Here is a 21993-nt window from a genome sequence, read left to right on the forward strand (position 1 = left end):
AAACAACAACAGCAACAACAAAAAATAATAAATGTATAAAATAAAATGTTTTATAGCTAATAATTTGATACATCTTTGTATCAAATATTGTACTTACTTTTTTTTTAATTTCAGACCAGATTTAGTTTGATTCTTATGTTCAAATATATGTAATATATATATATATATATATATATATATATATATATATATATATATATATATATATATATATATATATACATATATATATATATATATATATATATATATATATATATATATATATATATATATATATATATATATATATATATATATATATATATATATATATATATATATATTTATATATCTACACACACACATGTAATATTTATTTATCTAGGAGAAAAATGACTTCAAACCTCACTTTTTCCAAATCTATTAGTGATCTAGCCTCAATAACACAGAGTTATAAATGCACTAAAATATCTGAGAACACATTATTTTTTCCTCTTACTAATGAGTCAGAATGGTCAAATGGAATACGAGTACTGTTTTATTTTATGGCTCTACTTTGGTGTTTTATGGGTGTAGCAATAGCTGCAGATCTATTTATGTGTGCAATAGAAATAATTACAAGTAAAACTAAAAAAATAAGAGTTGCTACTGGTGAAGATGATAACACAGTTAGTTCTGAATATGAAGAAGTTGAAATAAGAGTTTGGAATGGCACAGTTGCTAACTTGACTCTAATGGCTCTTGGCACATCTGCTCCAGAAATTTTACTATCCATTATTGAAATAGTTGGAAGTAATTTTAAAGCTGGAGAATTAGGACCAGGTACCATTGTTGGCAGTGCAGCATTTAACTTATTTGTTATTACAGCTGTTTGCGTAATGGCAATAGGTAATGGTGAAGTTAAACGCATTAGTTCCTTAGGAGTTTTTTTTACAACTTCTTTTTTTGCTATATTTGCATATATTTGGCTGTTCATTATTTTGAGTGTAACATCACCAAACGAAGTGGAAGTATGGGAAGCAGCACTGACATTTTTGTTCTTTCCTGTTTTGGTTATTTCAGCTTATATTGCAGATAAAGACCTCTGTTCTAACATGCTACTGTCTAAAAGTCGTAAGCAAGAAGTAGAACTAGGTAATTAGTTTTGTGGATGTTTTTAAAAATAATTTATTTACAAAATATTTTTGACATGGTAATTTTTAAGTTATGATGATTACATTTTTAGGCGAAGGCACATTTTTAATTCAATAAATTTTTTTTTATTATAATTTTTCAATAATGTTACAATTTAATAATTTAAATAAAAAATAATTGGAAAAGTATCTCGTACATTTTGGTTTATTAAAAAGAGCTTTTAAAATAGTTTGGCATAAGGTTTTGCTTTAAAATATAAAATCTTTAAAGGTTATTAGCTTTTAATGAAGTTGTCTACATACTTATACAATTCATGGTACTCAATGCCTTGAAATAAGCAGAAAACTAAAATGTTTATATTTTGTTATAACTCAACAGAAATAAAATGAATGCATTTCTTTTTTATAAATTTATAAAATATACTCCAACTTAATTTTTTATTACATAGTTACTTCAAAAAAATGTTGTGCGAATCTAGCATTTATTTATAACTTTTATTTGATGAGGCAACTGTCATTTTGAAACATCAAAATGACAGTTGTCTTATCTGTCCATTTAAATAAAAAAACACTTTATTATGTAAAATATTGTGAATAATATATTTTACTATTTTGTTAAGAAATTATATATTCAGTTACCCTTGTATAACTTTATATCAAAAAAATTTCATTTAACAAAAAGTTTATATATTATTCTAGAACTCTATTAAAAAAAATTCAAATACTGAAAAATATCACAACAAAGCTGTGAGATAAAAATAGTTTTAATTTCCGTCAAAAATGATAAGTTAGTGATAAGTAAATGATAAATCTTTCAGAGATTAGTAAAATCTAATTGTAGGGAATCTGATTAAACTAATTGTGATTGCCAACTTTACTAAATGTGTTTGCCAATTTTACTAATTGCAATTACTAACTTTACTAATTGTGATTGCCAACTTTACTAATTGTAATTGCTAACTTTACTAATTGTGTTTGCCAACTTTACTAATTGTCAACAACTTTATATTCATATTAGTATATAAAATATTGAGTTTTTAAAAACAAAAATTTTTGACATCAAAATTTAGAAAAAAATAAGTTGTATAATAAAGCTTGCATATCAATTAAAGTATTTTCAAACACATGAGATATTCTTAATCAAATAAAATCTATTTATATTTCCAAGTATTTAGTGTTTTACAGGTAATAAAGTTTTAATTGAAAGAAAAACTTTTGGAAAACAAAATTGTTGGTTAAATGTTGGTTTATTATGTAAAATTATTAAAAAAAAAATACGCTAAAAGTTATATCCTGCATCAGTAATTAGTGGTGCCTCTGACTTATAACAATTTGTCAAATGTTCTTCTATTTATACATCCTTGTTTACATTGATTGGTTTTAAAATAAAGCATACAAATTATAAATATCATTTGTGCATAAAGTTTTAAAATATGTAGTTTAGAATTCGAATTACAACACGATATGAACAGCTCATGTTTTTTTCTAGCTAATTTGATTTTTTTATCTTTGTTTTCGAAATTTGAAACCTAATAGAAATTTTAAATCATTGTTCTTCTGTATTTTAATTTATGTTATGTTGTTATATTTTATGTTACAATACTTTGAAAAAACATGAGATAAAGAAATATGCAGCAATACAAAAAAAAAAAGAGAAAAGGTTGTTTAATTTTATTATTTTTGTAGGCCAGTGAGGCCAGTGTCAGATAAAAAGATTTTTGAGCCTGATGCTATTTTAAAGCAGAAGCCTTAAACTGATTTATTGCCATAAAAAGAAAATAAGAAAAAAAAAATCTTGAGAAAAAAAGGGGCCTAAAACTGCCATACTTAGGAATATAAACCCCCCTTCCTAAAACAACACTGCTAGACGCCATTTTGTTTTTATTATGTTAGGGGCCAGCTGGATCTAATTATGCCCTTGATGACATTTTTTGTTTGAAATTTGAAATTCATTCAAACAACTCAAGGGAAAACATAGATTATAAAAAAAAAATAATAATAATTGTTTTTTAGTTTTTTGTTAAATTAGTTTTACTTCCATAAATCTGTTGGATAGGCTTTATAAATCATTTCGAAAAGAGTTATAAATGAAATGAATAAAGAAATGCCTCAAGCAAGTTTTAAACTTTTTTATAACTTTTGAATAAATCAACTGAAAAAAAAAAAATTCTCTATCTATCGTAGCTTGCCAAAATCCATACCACCATAATTCAAACTAACATCCTATTATGTTCAAGCATGAGGACATAAAAACCCCATTTATATCCTTCATGCATAGATTTACAACCAAAAATAAATCCAAATGAGTAGATTCAATCTGATTAGTAGCATTTTCAACCGCAATAAAGTTTCATATTATCAAAAAATCAGGTTTCAATTCAGTACAGTACTTCAAAAAATTATTGAAATAAATGGTTCAATAGATTAATCTGCCAAAAAAAAGTTAAATCTACCAAAAAAAACAATTTTAATCTACCAAAAAAAATTTTGTTGAAAAAAAATTGTTTTAAAATTACTCACTATTTAAATAGCCATTATACATGGACCACATTGATTCCTGATTTAAAGCACGCAAACCACTTAAAATAATAATTTGAAATATTTTTTGAGTTGCTTGTTTTACTTATATGTAAAACAATAAAAACCTGAAATACCTCAGATTAAATCTTATCTAAGTAAAACTTCATGAATCACCTAGATTGTTTAAAATGTTTGAAAATAACTATCCTCAAATATTTCAACACCAAAAATAGAACAAACAACTATTTAGAATTTTATTTAAAAAAGAGCAAACAAATGTTCATTATAATATAAGAATATAATAATAAAAATTGTCACTTTTATTTATTTTATTTGTTATATATATTTATATATAATTTTTTGTATAGGAAATCTGGATTTGTTAAATGAAAGAATTTTAAAAAAGCATCATCCAGATTTGATTGAGTACATGAAGGTAAACAAACATTTTAAAAGAAAGTTTATGTTGACACACAGTTAGTAAGTGTATAAAAATTTTATGCAATATAGCAAGTGAAACTTAAGAAAATCATTGGTTAATCTATTTTTATAGATTATTTATTTATATAAATAATCTATAAAAAAAGAATAATAACAAATATATAATAAATAATCTATTTTTATAGATTATTTATTATACATTTTAGTAATAAGTATCATAATGACATAAAAAAAAATTAGTTCATCAATATTAGAAAACTAAAAAAACTAATTTTAACTAAAATATTTATATAAAATCTTTCTAAATGTTAATAGTTCTATATAATACTAATATATACCTATATATTTATATAATACTAATATAGTTCTATATAATACTAATAAGTTCTATATAATACTAATATAGTTCTATACCATACCAATAAATACTTTTATAAAATAGTTTTATATAATATTTATAAATACCTCTATTAAATATCGATAAATATTCCCTAACCCTAACCTTAACGCTTCAACCAAATCTTGCTAAGTATTTCTAAAAAGTCTTAAAAATTAAAAAAAAAATGTAAAACTTCATAGACTTTTGTTGCATTGATTTGGTTTTGATGGCTGAATTGCATTGGTGAAGTAAAATTGAGTAACTTTTGCATTCATTTGGTTCGTTTGGATGACTGAATTGCATTGATGATGAGATGACTGTAGTCATTCCAACTTATTTGTATCACTGTAGAGTTATGCATTATTTAATTTATTGTTTTAATATATTAATTTTTTATTTTATCTTACACAAGACAGATTTTATCCAAGACAGGTTTTATGCAGGATATTAGATTTTTGAATGCAGCTGTTTTGAATTAGATTTGCTTTAATGTTCAACCTTAATTTTTTTTTTTATTGTAAATTGAAATGTAATAAATCTAGAGTTAGATATATAGATAATAAAAATTGTGTTATATTTTCTCCTATTATTATACCATTTACATTATTCAAAATCTTAGTAGGTTTTAAGTTCAGAAATAAATATAAATTTTTTGTTTTAATATAAATATAAGTTTTAGTATGAAATTTTTTTTGTTAAAAATCTAAAAAATTTTTTATTCACAAATGTGAGTGCAGCTCTCGTTTTCTTTTATCTTAAACAATGAAAATCTTTTTGTTTAAAGTCTCTCAGAGAGGCTGTTCTGTTTGAAGTTCTCTCAGTTCTGTTTAAAGCCTCTCAGAGAGGCTGATTCCATCAAAAGCGGTAAAACATCAAAAAATCAGCAGTGCCATCTTGCCATGAAATTGCATAGCCTGTTGCAAGAGTTGTCATGCACTATCTATGATCAAGCCAAGTTCTCCAATAAACTTAAAACATGACTGAACTAAAACTATCACCATTGCCTAATTGCTTGAATCTATTGCTTACAAATATTTGTGTAAAAAAAATCTTACCTTGTTCAAAATTTGCCAGTCTTTGCTCGTTATGAGACTAATTTGAATTTAGTTGTTTCATCTTTGGATCATCGTGAAGAGACCAATAGTCACATGCTTGGCCTGGGGATTATGAAATGATTGCTTTCATCTACTCTACTTAAAAAATTTTTGAAAATTATTTCAATAAATCAATGTAAATAGTTTACTAAATTCAGTTTACTAAATTTTATTTCTGAAATTAGGTTCCAGAGATTTTTGGAAAATCTTCAACAGCATCATTAACAAAGGAAAGTCAAACATTCCATCTCTAATTTATTGGTCTGATCTTATTACCTCTCCTGAGAATATGGCAGAACTATATGCAAAGAACTTTTCTGCTAATTCATGTCTTGATACAAATGGCCATAACCTTCCTGCCATTCCAGTTAAATGGGTAACCCATTGTTAGACTTCCAAATCATTCTAGCATCCAATGCTAAAGTCTCAATTAAACTCTTTTTAGGCTTGTGGTCCAGACAATCTCTTTTCTTAAACAGCTTGGAGCTTGCAGTAACTTGCGAATTTCAACTTTAATGAAACTCAGTTATTTATTGCAAACAACAATCGATTGTTCTTATTATTATTATTGTTATTATTATTATTAATATTCTTAATGTCTTCTTGGGTTATTATTTACCTCTCTCATGGAAACCATCTATTACAAAGTTAGCATCTGCTTTTCTTTGTTATGGCTGCTGCTAAAATGAGCTAAAATCTTTTAGTTCAATCAACCAAAACTCATCCTTACTTGACTCGTCATTCAGTAAAGTTGCATTATTGTATCTATTATTTCACTGTATCTTTATGCTCTAAAAACTTTTATTCATCTAGTTTTTTTCTTCGCACATCAATGCTTTAAAACTCTCTCCATCTTCATGTTTTCTCGACTCATAAAACCTTCAATTTTTTCTTCTGTCAACAGTTTTCTTGCTCTTGATCATTCTATTCTTTGTTTTCTAGTGACTTCCAACCTGATAGTGGTTGCTTGTTGGGAGTGAATTAGTTTAAAAAAAAAATTGGTAATAAATTATGTATTAGTGTATTTTAATTAAATAATGTTATTAATTAATTAAATATAAATTTTCTATTTACAACTATAATCTTTAAATTAATTTACATTAGATTAAAGTTGCATTTTACTGGTAAAACTTTCAAAACACATAATTTTGTTTTATCTGAAAACTTATTATAAATAATACAGTTATATTAAGTGTTCTTTTCATATTTAATCTATTGTTATATCATTTTTATATTTTCATTAAGTCTTCATTATACCAATATATTTTATTTTAGTCTATCTATTGTTTTTTTTATTATAATTTACTATTGTGCAAATCCAGGGCCAAATTTAGTTTTGAATTTATTTATTTTTACTACTTAGTTTCGATTTTTTATTTCTACTTGTTGTTTATTATTTATTTCTACTTGTTTGTTATTTATTTCTACTTGTTGTTTATTATTTATTTCTACTTGTTGTTTGTTATTTATTTCTGCTTGTTGTAGATTTAGTCAAATTAGGAAATTTATAAATTAAAGCAAGGAAAACAATATGAGACAAATTAAAAAATTGGGCTGTATGATTTTGATAAACTTTTGTTCAATAACCGGGTACCCAACTATTATGGGACACATTACTAAGCGCTTAGTCAGCTAATTTTGTGGAATGAAAATAATAATAGTCAATCCTTTGGTACCTACATACTGTAAAGTCATGTGTGTAGTGGAAGTCCTGTTACCCTGAACAACTAAAAAAAGCAGAATGATTGTCAGTTATTAGGTTGTGCTGGGGCCTAGCAACTTGTTTTACCATGTTTTCTTTGCTTAGAAAACATGCTAAAGAAAGTTTTATACAAAATTATAATTGTTATAAATAAATAATTGTTTTATAAAATAAGTATGATAGATGATCCATTAAGTTTTTGTTGGTAAGGAGTGAGTGCATAAATTTATTTTTGACTAAACTATTTTATATTTTTAATGTTAAAAAAAAAGTAAACAATAAACTAATATATATTTCTAAAAGAATAAACCATTCTTAGAGAAGTAAGCAGTTAAATGAAATATGCAAAGAACCTATCAGATAGTGACAACAGAGAATATTTTCCAGAGTGTGAAGTGGCAGCTTCAAATTTTGATGATGCTGTTTCTATATCTATTTATGTGTGCAGCAAAAAGTTGATGATAATAATAATCATGATGATAATAGACACCATGTTTTGTATTATACTTTATGTTTTATAAAGTTTTAGGAAAAAATGATGAAATACATTCAATGAAGATGGAAAAGATGGTGAAGATTTGAAGAACAGAAAGTTTAATAAAAGCAACAGTTATGGGCCAGGAGTGGCACTCAAAGATGGTACTAAGTGGTCTGAGATACCAACAAGTGAACATCAATTGCAAAATGTTATATTGTGTGACAGAGATGTGAACCTAAGAAGAACACAAACATACTGTTAAATCTTAACATATTTAAATTATTTTTTACTACAGAAATGGTTAATATGATTATATGTGATAGAAATAAAAAAGCAAACTTCAACTACAACTTACATTGTACAAATAAAAAAGATATAAATAAAGCATATGCAGCATATGATAAAAAGAATTCAGGACAAAAAAAATCTAGTGTGGAAAAATCTTGAGCATTAGCATTTTTATACATTCCTGGCTATTTTGATAACCTCTGGCATCAAAAACTCTAATACTGACAATACAAAGGTTGAAGTCGTCCATTGTATCATACAGCAATTGACAATATGCTTCTGGAACATTTGTTTTACTCAATGCGATGATACTTATGCTTGTGCTTAGCAACAGAAAATGATAAAACAGCTGCAACATGAATAAAATGATAAAACAGCTGCAACATGAGACATTTGGACATAACTCAATAGTAATTTAGTAAAACATCACAAGCCAACAAAGTACCTGACAATAGACACACACGCAAGTGCTACAAAAAAAAAAGATTCTGTAATTATGCTATCATCAATGCATCAGAGGGCAAAGATTGATGATAGTGGAAAGAAAAAACTTGTAATTATTGAATTTTATATCTGATTAAAAATTAGGTCACGCTTGATAAAATGCTTGGGAGATTATCTACAAAAAGATCAACTCCAAGGTGGCTTCTGGCATTTTTTTACAATATTCTTGATTTTGGATGTCTTGCAGTGCTTTCAAAAAAATTTTGTGAGGGAAAATTATTTTATCAGCAACTGGGCAGAGAGTTGTCAAAACTCCATTTGTCAAAAATCATTTTTTTAATTGTTAAAATTTACATTTCACAACAAAAGTTTGTATGTTTTTTGCCTTCAATTCATATGTACAGCCAAGAGCATCTGAATCTTTGAAACTGCAGGTACAGCTTGATTCAACTGGAAGGAAAAGGCTTACGGGTGTATTCCATGTTTGTATCCAAAGTGAAATTGAAAAATAGTTGCATAAATCTGTGTGTTCCCTATTTGCGAAATGATTGAGTTTACTTGTTTTTTTTATGGGACTTTGTTATTATAAATAAAACAAAAAAAAACTAAAGCAAACAAATAAAAGCATAAATGCAACATTATTTTACCTGGTATTGTTTATCATAAAATTTGTTAAAATAACAGGCAGTTGCAAAGATATTAATTATGTAAATAATTTACATTAATACTTTGATAAACGCTTGCTTTAGTGTGTATAAACTCAGCTTTCACACATAATGACCTCAGTAAATACCCAGGTACCCGGATAATGAAATAAGGAAGATAACAAGTTTGATAGTTAACTAATCTTCAGTTAATAACAGTAATAATTGAATTAATAAAAAATAAATAGTTGATACTCCTGTATGTGGTTACTTACCAGACAGTTAAATGAAAAATCCGCTATGTATTTTTTTAAGGTCTACTATGTTGTTTTTGGAAACTATTAAAGTTGTAAAAAAATTAAAACTTTCTATCAACTACAAGAAAAAATAAATAATTTGTGTGAATTTTTAAATAAATTAAATATAAATTTTTTTGTTATAGAAAAAAGTTTGTTTTTCATTAGGAAATAACTGCTAATTCAAGAATAACTGAAGATGAAGCCGCAAAATTGATTGCAATGAAAATTGATGCTAACAAAAATAAAAATTATGGATATTACCGAGTTGCGTCATTAAGAAATATCGGTGGTGGAAGAAAACCTCTTCCGAAGCTTAATGAAAAGTTGCAATTGGTAATTTTTTATTTTTATTTGTATTTGCTTTACTTCTATCATAGAAGTAATTTTGTTTATTCATTTGTATCATAAAATAAATATTTATTAATACAAGTTGTAATTATTGTGATAAACATGTGAACTAAAACAAGCATTTGTGGACTAATTTTGATATTTTGATAGAAAAAATAGTTTTTTGATTAAAAAAAATTCAATTAAATACCATTTCGAAAATTAAAAATTTGAATTTAACTCTGAAGAAATTTAAAATGATTTTCCAATATTTCTTAAAAAATAACTTTTTTTAACAATTCATTATGTAAAACGTTAATATATTCAAGTCTTCATCAAAAATTAAGAAGTGTGAAAGCAACCAAAAAACTTCTTTTTTTTTTTAAAAGAAAATCTTAAAATTGTTTATTAAAAATCTTTATTAAATATATTTCCTTAAATACATAAAAAATAAAACAAGATATTCTGATAAAGCAAATAAAAGATTATTTTTTATGCACAATATTGTTTTAAGAAATAAATAATAATGAAATATAATCTTTTTCAAATACCAAATTTATATTTTCTTTATTATTTTTTTATACTTATATTGTTTTAATGATTTTTAATGTGGTTTAAAATTAAATTTAATTACAATGTTATACTTTAAAATATGCTAATGAATTTATTTTTTAACAATATAAATATCAAATAGTCAAGTTGCTTTTATATGTGTGAAGCGTTTTTGTTATGCTACGAAATATTGTAACAAGATCTGTTTTAATGTTTTATAAGTAAACTTTTGAAATTTCATGCTCTATAATATTTCAATAGAATATAAAGTATAATTTCTATAGTATGTGCGATAGTGGAATAGTGGTATATGCGGTATATGTGGCATACTCTATAATATTTCTATAGAATATATAGTTTGTGTGATAGTGGTGTAGTGGCATATGCGGTAGTGGTATAATAATAGAGCATTTGCCTCATAAGTGAAAAGTTCCAAGTTCATTCCCCACCACATCCCTGGTAATACCATGCTCAACTTTTTTCTCCACGCAGCAGCTTTGTTTGTCAAGTTTCGTGAGTCACAGAGTTAAGAGAGGGTTGTAACCACAACTAAAGTAGCTTCATCGACTGACGACATCGACATCGACTCAAGGCCTTCATGGTCTTGGGGAGGTAAATTAAAATTAAAAAAGAAAAAAAAGTCAAACTTTTTATGTTTTTTATCCTGATAAATAATCTGGTTATTATTCTTTATATTCAGAAAAATTAATTTCTTATTATAATGCATTAACTTGTAATTGTAATAACATTTAAAGCTACTGAAATTTGCACAAGTGTTGAGCAAATTTTTTTGATTATAATTTTTTTTTCTTTTTCAAGCATATGCGCATCTTTACATCTTTGCATCTTTACCAATGACTAAATGTTCACAATACTACTACTGATACTAAGAACTGATCTCTGATACTGATACTAAGTACTGATCTATGATACTGATTCTAAGGATCAGTCCTTAGTATCAGTAGCATAGTTACAAAGTTCAATGTAGACTATGAAATGGTGGCAATACCCAATTTGTTAATACCATAAACATCGGTACCTGTACCAAATTTTTTCAGTATTAAGAATATACTGCGCTTGAATTTTGTTTTAATCTCATTCCAAATGTATACAATAAATGGAGCTCATTTTTGTACTTTTACAGTTTTTTAATTATTTTTTTAATATAAATTTATCTCCCCAATGCCGAAAAGGTCACTACAGACGAGGAGGCTACTTAATTGTGGTTATAACCCTCTCTCAACCTTGACGAATAAGGTTGCTGACGAACAAGTTGAGCGCAGTACTACCAGGGGCATGGTGGGGATCAAACTTTTGGTTATGAAACAAGCACTCACCACTACACCACTACCACATTATTTGTGTAACTATTTTTTATTGGTAATTAGTGTTCACTAGGTGTGATCACTAGTTACCAATAATTACTAGGTGTGTCCCTATTATACCCCTATCAGAGATGGATTATGACAAACATCTAAAACAATTGTATATGGCCACACTTAGCACTAAAAAATTAAAATATAAAAAAGAAAACTATATTCTTAGTCAGTGTTACCAGAAAAACCTTTAAAACTGTCCTTATTTCACCTTGTTTTACAGTGCAAAAGATTTGTCTTAAATGAATAGATAAAAATGACTGTTATAATTTTGATACTTAAAGCAGCAACAAGTTGTATAGAAAGGTAAGCTTAACATGGAAGCAATTAGATAAGCTTGACATGGAAGAAATTAGGTAGTTGTATAGAAAGGTAAGCTTAACATGGAAGCAATTAGATAGCTTGACATAAGCTTGACATGGAAGCAATTAGAGTAATGAATGTTATGGAAGCTTTCGTTCCGCCTTGCTGAGTAAACAGGTTACACTTGAAGCATATTTTTTATAAAAATATTGCAATTATCAAAGACCATAGTTATGAAAACTATTTTGGTAAACTTTAAGTTTAACTTATGTTTTATTATATAGATGATATTATCATATATTATGTAGATGATATTGGTTGTAGGGAAAAAATAACAGAAAAAAGATGAATGACATAAATGCCTAAAAATACATGACAAATCTTATTAATAGATGCTTTATCAAAAATTAATCAAAAACTGTTCAGAAATTTTCAGCATAACTTAGCATAATTTAGCATAACTTAGAAACATGCAAAATTAAGTTTGGTTTACAATTAGAAATGCAACAAAATTTTTAATTTTTTAATGCCAACTTCAATGCATTCTCTTTTTTATATAATAATAATATATATTTTATTAATCACCCACTGTATATAATACAAGTTAAATTACTATAAAGTTAGATTTTTTAGAGGAAATAAGTTTATCTTGGAATATTTACTTCAGTTTATTATTTAGCATTTTGTATTTTCAAAAAATCTGTAATCACTTTGTAGTCAAAGCTTGTGAGATATTACTTCACTTAAACACATCAAATAATTCTTATCAGAAAGGAGTTACACCAACATTGGTTATGTAACCTACACTGGTTATGTAACCAACACTGGCAAATGTCACTCGTTCCAATAAAAAGCTTTTAAAATTTATTTGTTCCTCAGCAAAGAACAAACATTGTTGCATGAAAAAGATGTTTTTTTATAAAATATTTAAATTTTGGTTGGTAGTTAAACTTTAAATGAATTGCTCTGAACTTTTGAGTTTGTTTTTATGTTGGATATAAATGTTTTTAGATTTTTATGGCAACTAATGACAACTAAAGTGATTGCAATGTCTTAAAATGTTGGTTATCTTTTTAAAAATTAAAAAAAAAAGTTTTATTTAAATTATTAAAACGTTGTAAAAGTTTTTTCATAAGATATGTGAACAATATCGGTTTATAATGTTTATTTGTTTATTTAAACACAACAACAAAATGTCTGAAGAAACAAAATAAGTTTGTAAAAAAACATGTAACTTAAAAGCTATTGTAATTTGTAATCATCTCTTAAAGTATTTGGCTTACATTTCATGAACAGTAACCTAAATGTTACTGTAAATGTTTCATAAGTAACTTAAATGTCACTGTAAATGTTACATAAGATTTTAATGTTACTGTTCATTCAAACACTACAACAAAATCAACACTAAAGGAAAAAAAAATGTTTGATTTGAGTTTGTTTTACTTTGTCAGGGTAGAAATCCATGTTTAATTGTGAGATAAAAATACAAATATATAAATAATAATAATTATTATATAAATAGTTGATTGAGTTTTAAAAGCTAAATCAACTATTTTTAAATCAAACTCATTTAGTTCTGTTTTATATGTGGTAAAATTTTTGTATATGTGGTAATATTTGTTTTATATGTGGTAATATTTGTTTTGTTTTATATGCGATAATATTTGTTGTATACAGAATTTATTATTCATAAAAAATGAATAGAACATCCGTCCTCGTTAATTTTTCTATTGTTTTTGTATTGTTATTGGTTTCTAATGTTTTTCCTTTTCGAGGCCAAAAGTCTCTAACAGCAAAAAAAAGTCTCCAACAGCAAAAAAGTTCTGAGATAGTGGATGATAAGGATAGAAAAAAAAACTATTGGTGTCCCTAAATAACTGCTGGATACGTTGCTGTAATATCTTTTATGATATTTTGTAATATCAGAAGGCCGATATATATTGGCCTTCAGGATATAAATATATTCTATATATTATTAAAAATATGAATATTTTTTATTCACCTCCCTAAAGCCAATGGCATCACTACAGTCAAGAAAGTTACTCATTGTTTATTTTTACTTTTCAATTGACTTGGTTACAACCCCCTACCAACCCTTTTACTTTGAAAAACAAATCTTGACAAGCTGCAGAAAAACATGTTGAGTATGGTACTCCAAGGAATATAGCAAGGATCAAGCCTAAAACTTCTTGTCTTTGCAAGCACTCTGCCATTACCACAATAATATATATATATATATATATATATATATATATATATATATATATATATATATATATATATATATATATATATATATATATATATATATATATATATATACATATATATATATATATATATATATTTATATATATATATATATATATATATATATATATATATATATATATATATGTTTTCATATTTTTCAGATTTTGGTTAGTCCTAAAGAAAATTGTTCTGAATTGGGACAAGGAAAATTGTGTATGTTTATTTTTTTTTTTTTTTATAGTTTGAAGAAGATAACGTTTTATGGTTATAGCAGTAGTTTATAAATGTTTACTTTATTGAATTTTTGTTTGAAAGTTTATGTATAATAAATAATTAGAATCTAAAGATTATTTTTATATAAAATTTATTTATATTTATGTTACTACATAATATATATGATTTACATAACTTTTTAACTATTTACATATTGTACACAAAAAAATAATAATAATAATAATAGTAATATAATAATAATAATAATAATTGTACAAAATAAACTTTTGAAATAAGTAAATATAAATAATATAAATAAATAAATAATGAAGTAAGTTCTTGTTGCTTTCAGCTCAATTTTTGAATATAAAAATGTTTCTACAGTTATTTATGATAATGGACTTGCAAAACTTAGTGGACTTGCAAAACTTGAATGGACTTGAAAAACCAAATAATTAACTTTTTTGTTTTTGTTTAATTTACTTAGGAAATGTTTTATAAGCACTAATATTTTTATAAACTCAAAATTTTAATAAAATTTGACTTGCTTAAAATTATATTTTCTGTTCCAAATATAAATAAAAAGTTATTTTCCATAAGACAATTATTTCATGCAATCAACATTCTTTTTTTTTAACGGTTCAGCACAGATTTTTTAAAAATGGTGGATATTATTTACAGAGAAAAATCAGTAAGTATTGTTGTTGCTGCTAAAGCTTTTAACATTAGTTTATGCTTTAACATTGAAAAAGTTCTTAAAACTGCAGATTTTTAAATTAAATTCTTAAATAGTATCAATAGAATAAAATAATATAAAGCAATGGATGGTATAGTATAAAATGTAATCAATTTATGAAATGATTTCAATGAGGCTTCATAATAATTAATAAAATGAAATGATAAAAATTAGATCATTCTTATTTGCTTTTCCTTAGTTTTTAGTTCAGATTCCTACTCTTTGAAAACAAGTAGATTTAGTGGATGCATTACAAAAAGAACCCAAAATTTCTAGTTGTATTTAGATAAAAATTTCCTAGAGAGCTTTAATTTTCTTGAAACCTATGATGATCTTTTGAGTTGTCTGCCTTCAGTTCACTCTCAGTGATTTACTAGCCTCCTAAGCTAATATTTGTCTCTTAATCTATAGGTTCTGTTGTTGATGCGGTGTTTAGTAGTGAAAAAAATTTTATTTTTTAGAAATTTTATATGGTTTTTAGGAGGCACATTATAATATTACTAATGTCATGTCTTAAGAGATACATGATAATATTACATATGTCACGTCATAAAGTTACAAGTTTTTATTTTCATTCTTGCACTTACTCCAAAAACAAGAACATATCTTGAACAAAAGAGAAAATATCTTGAACAAAGAGAAAATTTTGAACAAAAGGAAACATGTGTTCATAAGTTTCAAGGAAACATGTATTCCCCAAGTTTAGCAGAAATATGTATTCCTCAAGTTTCAAAGAAACATATATTCCGCAAGTTTCTAGGAGACATGTATTCCGCAAGTTTCGAGGAAATGTATTCTGTAAGTTTCAAAGAAACATGTATTTTGCAGGTTTCAAGGAAACATGTGTTTTGGAAGTTTCAAGGAAACATGTATTCCACAAATTTCCAGGAAACATTTATTTCGCAAGTTTCAAAAACAACATGTATTCCGTGAGTTTCAATGAAATATGTATTCTGCAAGTTTCAAGGAAACATGTATTCTGCAAGTTTCAAAGATAGTGTTTACACATTTTAGTTATATTAAAGTAAATATACCTGAACAAAGTTCAGGTATATTTATTTTAATCAAATCTTTCAACTTTATTTAGCATCAGCAACACCTGCTAATGAAAAGGCTTATATTGAATTTACAGCTTCTGCAGTATCAGTCATGGAAAATTGTAAAAGTGTGCAGCTTGGTGTTGAAAGATCAGGAAATATTGAACTTCAAGTGCAAGTTGGGTAAGCATGTTTATTTAATTTTGAAATAATACAACTTTTAGAATTTCAAAAACAAATTTTTACAAAATTATTATCTAAGTTCCCTGAAACTGATTTTTGTTTGCATTATTACCCAATAAAATATTCTATTCAACTATAAGAATTATATTTTATTTATATTTAATAAAAATCTATATTTATATATATATATAAAAAAATTTTTATTTATATTTATTAAAACAAAATATAAACTTGTTTATGCAAATAGCCAGTAAAGTTTCTTTTAATTTTCAACTAATTTTTAAGTATATTTATTTATAGTTTCTAAATTATTTTCCTTAATCTTTATAAATAAATTTGAAAAATTAATGTACACAATGTTTACATTTGCAAAATTCAAAAACTTAAGTTTCACAGACATTAAAAGCAGTCCAACAGTTTTACCATGATGATGATAGCTCAGAATTCAACATTTGTGATTAACCAGATAAAGGGTTTCAATCTTATTTAAAAAATGAGGAGGGTTCTAAAGTGTCCCCTTGAACTTGGGAAAGTAAATATGTATTAAAATAACAACTTGATGAAACAGCTAAAAGTAAAATTTATACCATTTTAATCTTAGCAAAAAAAACTTTCAAAGAATGTGATTTAAAAATCATGAAAAAAATTTATATAAAAGAAAATAATGGTGAAAATAAAGTATTAATTTTTTTATTCTATAATAATTCTTTTTTTTTCAACAGAATTGTTTTTGACAGTTCAAAATTTTTGAAAAATTTTGCAGATCAATAACCATTGTTTATTTTAACAAATTTAACTAAAATTTATTTTTTTTAAAACAAAGCATGTTTTTTAAATAGAGTTAAATAGTTTAGCTTGTTTAACTTCATTTGAGTTAAATATTTATTAGATTTACATTATAAATATTTCAGCCATTTTTCTATATTCTCCTCTCTAAACCTCACTTCATCTTTTCCAAATCATGTCATTTATATTAAAACCCTCTTTAGGTAAACATTGTATGATTTAAGTCTAGCCCAACCTATTGCATTGTTTGTTCCAAAAATTGTATAATCTCTGAGTCTTTCGCTAAGGTTGCTTAAAATTGCTCAAGGCTTTGCAAAGTGGCTTAATTGGGATGTTAAGCTGTTCAAAGATTTCAGGAGTAAAAAACTTGAAAAAGCAGGGTTCCTCCCTGAGAGATAAATCACAGGGGAACAACATAGTTATATTTGGTAGCTTTCTAACTGTTTTTTCCAGCACTAATGGCACCTATTTTTATCGTATATATTCCTTACCTTGAAAGTAAAAAAAAGTAATGTTTATTGGCTTTTAAACCAATTAGATTTGTCATATTTTGACTATGCTCCACTTCAAGACTGTTCATTTAAAATTTGAATTAAATCCAGTAAACATATCTTCTAATTTAATAAGTTTGAGTTTTGTTTTTTAAACTTTTGTTAATTAATTTTCTCACATGATATTTATTATTTTTTTTTGTAAACAGCTATGAAACTATTAAAGTTTTTTTTTCACACAGCTATGAAACTATTGATGGTACTGCTGAAGCAGGCTCAGATTATATTTCTAAAAAAGATGTTCTAATATTTCAAAGTAACGAAACTCATAAGCACTTTGAAGTCACTATAATCGATGACAATGAGTGGGAACCAGATGAAACCTTTTTTGTCAAATTGTATCCCACTCAAGGAACTGAAGAAAATGTTATTATTGGTCACCATTCTATAACAGAAGTCACTATTATTAATGATGATGGTCAGTTTCATTTTGCTTTTATTTTGAATAAAAAAGTTTTTTTTTTAATTTTTGCTACAACAGCAAAAATTATTTTAATTTTAAAAGTTTATTTTAATAAGTGTTTATAAAAAAAGCATATTCCCATTTATCTTATTACTATTTTTAAGACCCTGGAACTGTTTCTTTTGAGAAACCTAGTTATATTGTAAAAGAAAGTTGTGGAAAAGCTGAACTTGCAGTGGATCGTATTAATGGTGCAGATGGAAAATTGGAGGTTTTATGGAAAACTAAAGATCAAAGTGCACTTCACGGAAAAGATTTTATTGGAGGGCAAGTAAGTAGGTTGAAGAGATGTAGGTTTTTTACTGAAATTTTGTATTTATTTGAAATCTTGTATTTGTTTAAAATTCTTCTCTGTTTATATTTTAAACATTTATTTCTGTTTAATTTTGAGGGTTCACTCATTTTTGAACATGGTGAAACATGTAAAGCTATAAACATTGAAATAATTGATGATCATATGTTTGAAAAAGATGAAACTTTTGTGGTTGAGTTTACAGAAATCAAACCAGCTGGTGCAAAGTTTGGGAGACTTAAAAGGACTGTTGTTACCATAGTCAGTGATGATGGTAAGTAGCATAGTCAGTGATGATGTCAAGTAGCATAATCAGTGACGATGTCAAGTAGCATAATTAGTGACGACTGTTAAGTAGCATAATCAGTGATTATATCAAGTAGCATAATCAGTGATGATGTTAAGTAGCATAATTAGTGATGATGTTAAGTAGCATAATCAGTGATGATGTCAAGTAGCATAATCAGTGATGAAGTTAAGTAGCATAATCAGTGATGATGTTAAGTAGCATAATCAGTGATGATGGTAAGTAGCAGTAGTGAAAAATATAGTTTTTCATTTTATTTTTCAGTTTAATGAGATAAAAAAAAGTATATATAAAGAATATAATTAAAAATTTAATATACATATTATTGATAAAGAATAGGTTGAAATAATAAGGTTAAAAGTTATAATGACAAAAAATGTTTTTTTTTAAAATCTGTTTTATTTTTGAAATTGCAATATTAGTTATGCAGGCCTCAGCAGGAAGCGAGAGCTTTAGCTCTCGTTCTCCTACACTCCCCTAAAACAGTTTACGGGAGCAACTTACAGCTCTGGCAAAAGTTTTTTTTTTCTCTCAAAAGTTTAATTATTATTGTAACTAAAATGAAAAACGCAAAGTCAAAAAAATTTAGTTCATTGGATAATAAACAGTCACGGTTTTTGCAAAGTTAAAAAATTTTATGTCTAAAGAATTTTTTCACTGCGCAGTAAATGATCTTGTTATGTGTATATTATTGTAACATTAACGTTACAAACATATGCTAGTAACAAGTATAAAACTAAATTTTGTATTTAATAAGCAATTTTTTTATAAATAAACAGATAGCTTGTGCAAAAACCAAAAGCTCTCGTAAAAAGCAGTTTAGAAAAGCAGCTCGCATGGCTTGCCATGTTGGTTTTAGGAGAGCTTTTCTCCGCTCTTGCGCTTATTTACTCCTGCCAAGGCCTGATTATGTACATAAATACCATATAAAAGAGTTTATTTTTTGGAGCCTTAAAAATATGGCACAATTTAAATGTAGTATTTATTTTTTCATCACAAGAAACGAACAAGACCAAAATGCTTAACAAAGAAATACTTTTATGAGACAAACTATTTTTTGTGAAAGAAACATTAAAAAGCTTAGAAAATGAAAGAAAATTTTTTTTTGTAACATTTAAAAACAAAGTTAGGAAAAAAACATTCATTGCCATAAAATCAAATACTTAAATAAGTTATTGATAATGTATGTTACAATGGCTTTAAGCTACCATGAAGCCATATTTTGCTTCATTTGGTAACATTAATCAAAGTTATAAAAATGATAGCTAACAGACTAGTTGTTTATATTTTTATTTTTTATGCTAATTACTTATTAAATATAAATATATATATATATATATATATATATATATATATATATATATATATATATATATATATATATATATATATATTATTTATTTATACATATAATAAGAAAACCTTTAAATATTAATTGTAATGAACAACAATTGTTTATATTTAGAGTACAAAAACATGTTCAACCGTGTCGTAAATTTAGCACATGTAAATTTGGATAAGTTTGAATTGGGTGCTGAATCATGGGGTCAACAATTCAGAGAAGCTATGAACGTCAATGGTGGTGATGTTGATAGTGCATCAGTAATTGACTATATCATGCACTTTATAACTTTTTTTTGGAAAGTATGTCCAAAGATTTTCATCTTTTAAAATATTTTTTTTAATTAACCAAGATTTGATGATATTTCTTGTGTCTTGAAGGGAAAATTGTGTTGAACTCGTCTTGAAGGGAAAATTGTATTGAACTTGTCTTGAAGTAAAAATTGTGTTGAATCTTGAAGGGAAAATTGTGTTGAACTTAGGTCTTGAAGGGAAAATTGCGTTGAACTTGTCTTGAAGGAAAATTATGTTGAACTCGTGTTTTGAAGGGAAAGTTGTGTTGAAGTTGTGCTTTAAATTATGCTTAATCAAAAGTTCTGAAATGCAAAGATAAGTTTAATTTATATATAATTATTTTTGCAGATAAATTTATATTTTTTGATAAGTTATATGATATCTGCAAGTTGTTTGCCTGTACCTAAGCCAGCAATTCCCTACTTTTCTGATGCTGCGATTCTTTGATATTATTTGCCAATTAGTGGCGACTCCAACAATAAAAATAAAGTTTCTCCTAAATTGCTGCATTTTTGCTGCCAACTTTTATATTTTTTGACTTCTAGATATCTGATTTTATTTAAAGGCACCATATTTTTTTGTTACAAATTTTTTTATAATTGTTTATAATAATTTATCTACAAAATCATTTGTTATATGCTTAGTTTAATATTTGCAAAGGAATAAAATACTTACATATATACATATTATAAACATATATACATATATAAATATTATAATGATAAACATATATACATATATACATATTATAATACGTATAATAATAATATATAATACATATTATATTATACGTATAATAATAATATATATACATATTATAATACGTATAATAATACATATTATAATATGTAAACATATATACATATTATAATGCCTCGATCACACAATTGAAACTTTAAACTTTTGATTTTTTGTGAATACTAATTGCATAAAGTAAATTACACAATGCACACTTAAAATATTGCAAAATTTTTAATATTTTAAGTGTGCAATATATAATGTACATTTAATCTGGAAAAAGATCAAATGTACATTATATATTGCATTATATAATTACAGTTTGGCACATGTTTTTCAAACATGTGTCAAACTGTAATTATAAATTAAAATACTAAAGAGCCAATCTATATATTGCTTGTTCAAATAAGTAATAAGTTTGGTTAAATAAGTTTTTTAAGCTTTTTAGTGGTTATAAGAGAAATAAATAAGAATTATACAAGAGATATATATATGAGTAGACCATACAATTTCTCATAATTGTTATAAATAAATAATACTAATTATAAAATAATAGTAATTATAAAATAAATAATAGTAATTATAAAAATTTGATAAATACATTTAACATCTATTACATTCTTCTATACAAAAAAAAAATTTTCCCAATAAATTTTTTAATTTAAAAAAATTTAGTATTAAGAAAAGAAAATCAAAGCGAAAAATAAATTTGTGAACCCAAAATAAATTTTAGAGTTGACGCAATTGCGTCATGTATTTTTTAACACTATGTCTCTGATCTAACAAATGCTTCATGCATTTTTTTAACACTATGTCTCTGATCTAACAAATCGTCAT

At 25.4% G+C, this 21993-nt stretch overlaps 1 protein-coding gene across 1 annotated transcript in view; it reads left to right on the plus strand.

Moving 5' to 3' along the window:
- LOC100198563 (sodium/calcium exchanger 3) overlaps positions 1–21993 on the plus strand; it is a 32343-nt gene that overhangs the window by 9551 nt on the left and 799 nt on the right. The window contains exons 2-10 of the mRNA XM_065804255.1: positions 368–1116; positions 4004–4071; positions 9570–9737; positions 14377–14428; positions 16252–16384; positions 17904–18139; positions 18289–18455; positions 18576–18750; positions 20249–20427. Of these exons, the coding sequence (XP_065660327.1) occupies positions 375–1116; positions 4004–4071; positions 9570–9737; positions 14377–14428; positions 16252–16384; positions 17904–18139; positions 18289–18455; positions 18576–18750; positions 20249–20427 (1920 nt within the window). The 5' untranslated portion in view covers positions 368–374. The remainder of the gene's footprint in view (positions 1–367; positions 1117–4003; positions 4072–9569; positions 9738–14376; positions 14429–16251; positions 16385–17903; positions 18140–18288; positions 18456–18575; positions 18751–20248; positions 20428–21993) is intronic.

The sequence above is a fragment of the Hydra vulgaris genome, chromosome 08 (genome assembly GCF_038396675.1).
Source record: "Hydra vulgaris chromosome 08, alternate assembly HydraT2T_AEP".
NCBI lineage: Eukaryota > Metazoa > Cnidaria > Hydrozoa > Anthoathecata > Hydridae > Hydra > Hydra vulgaris.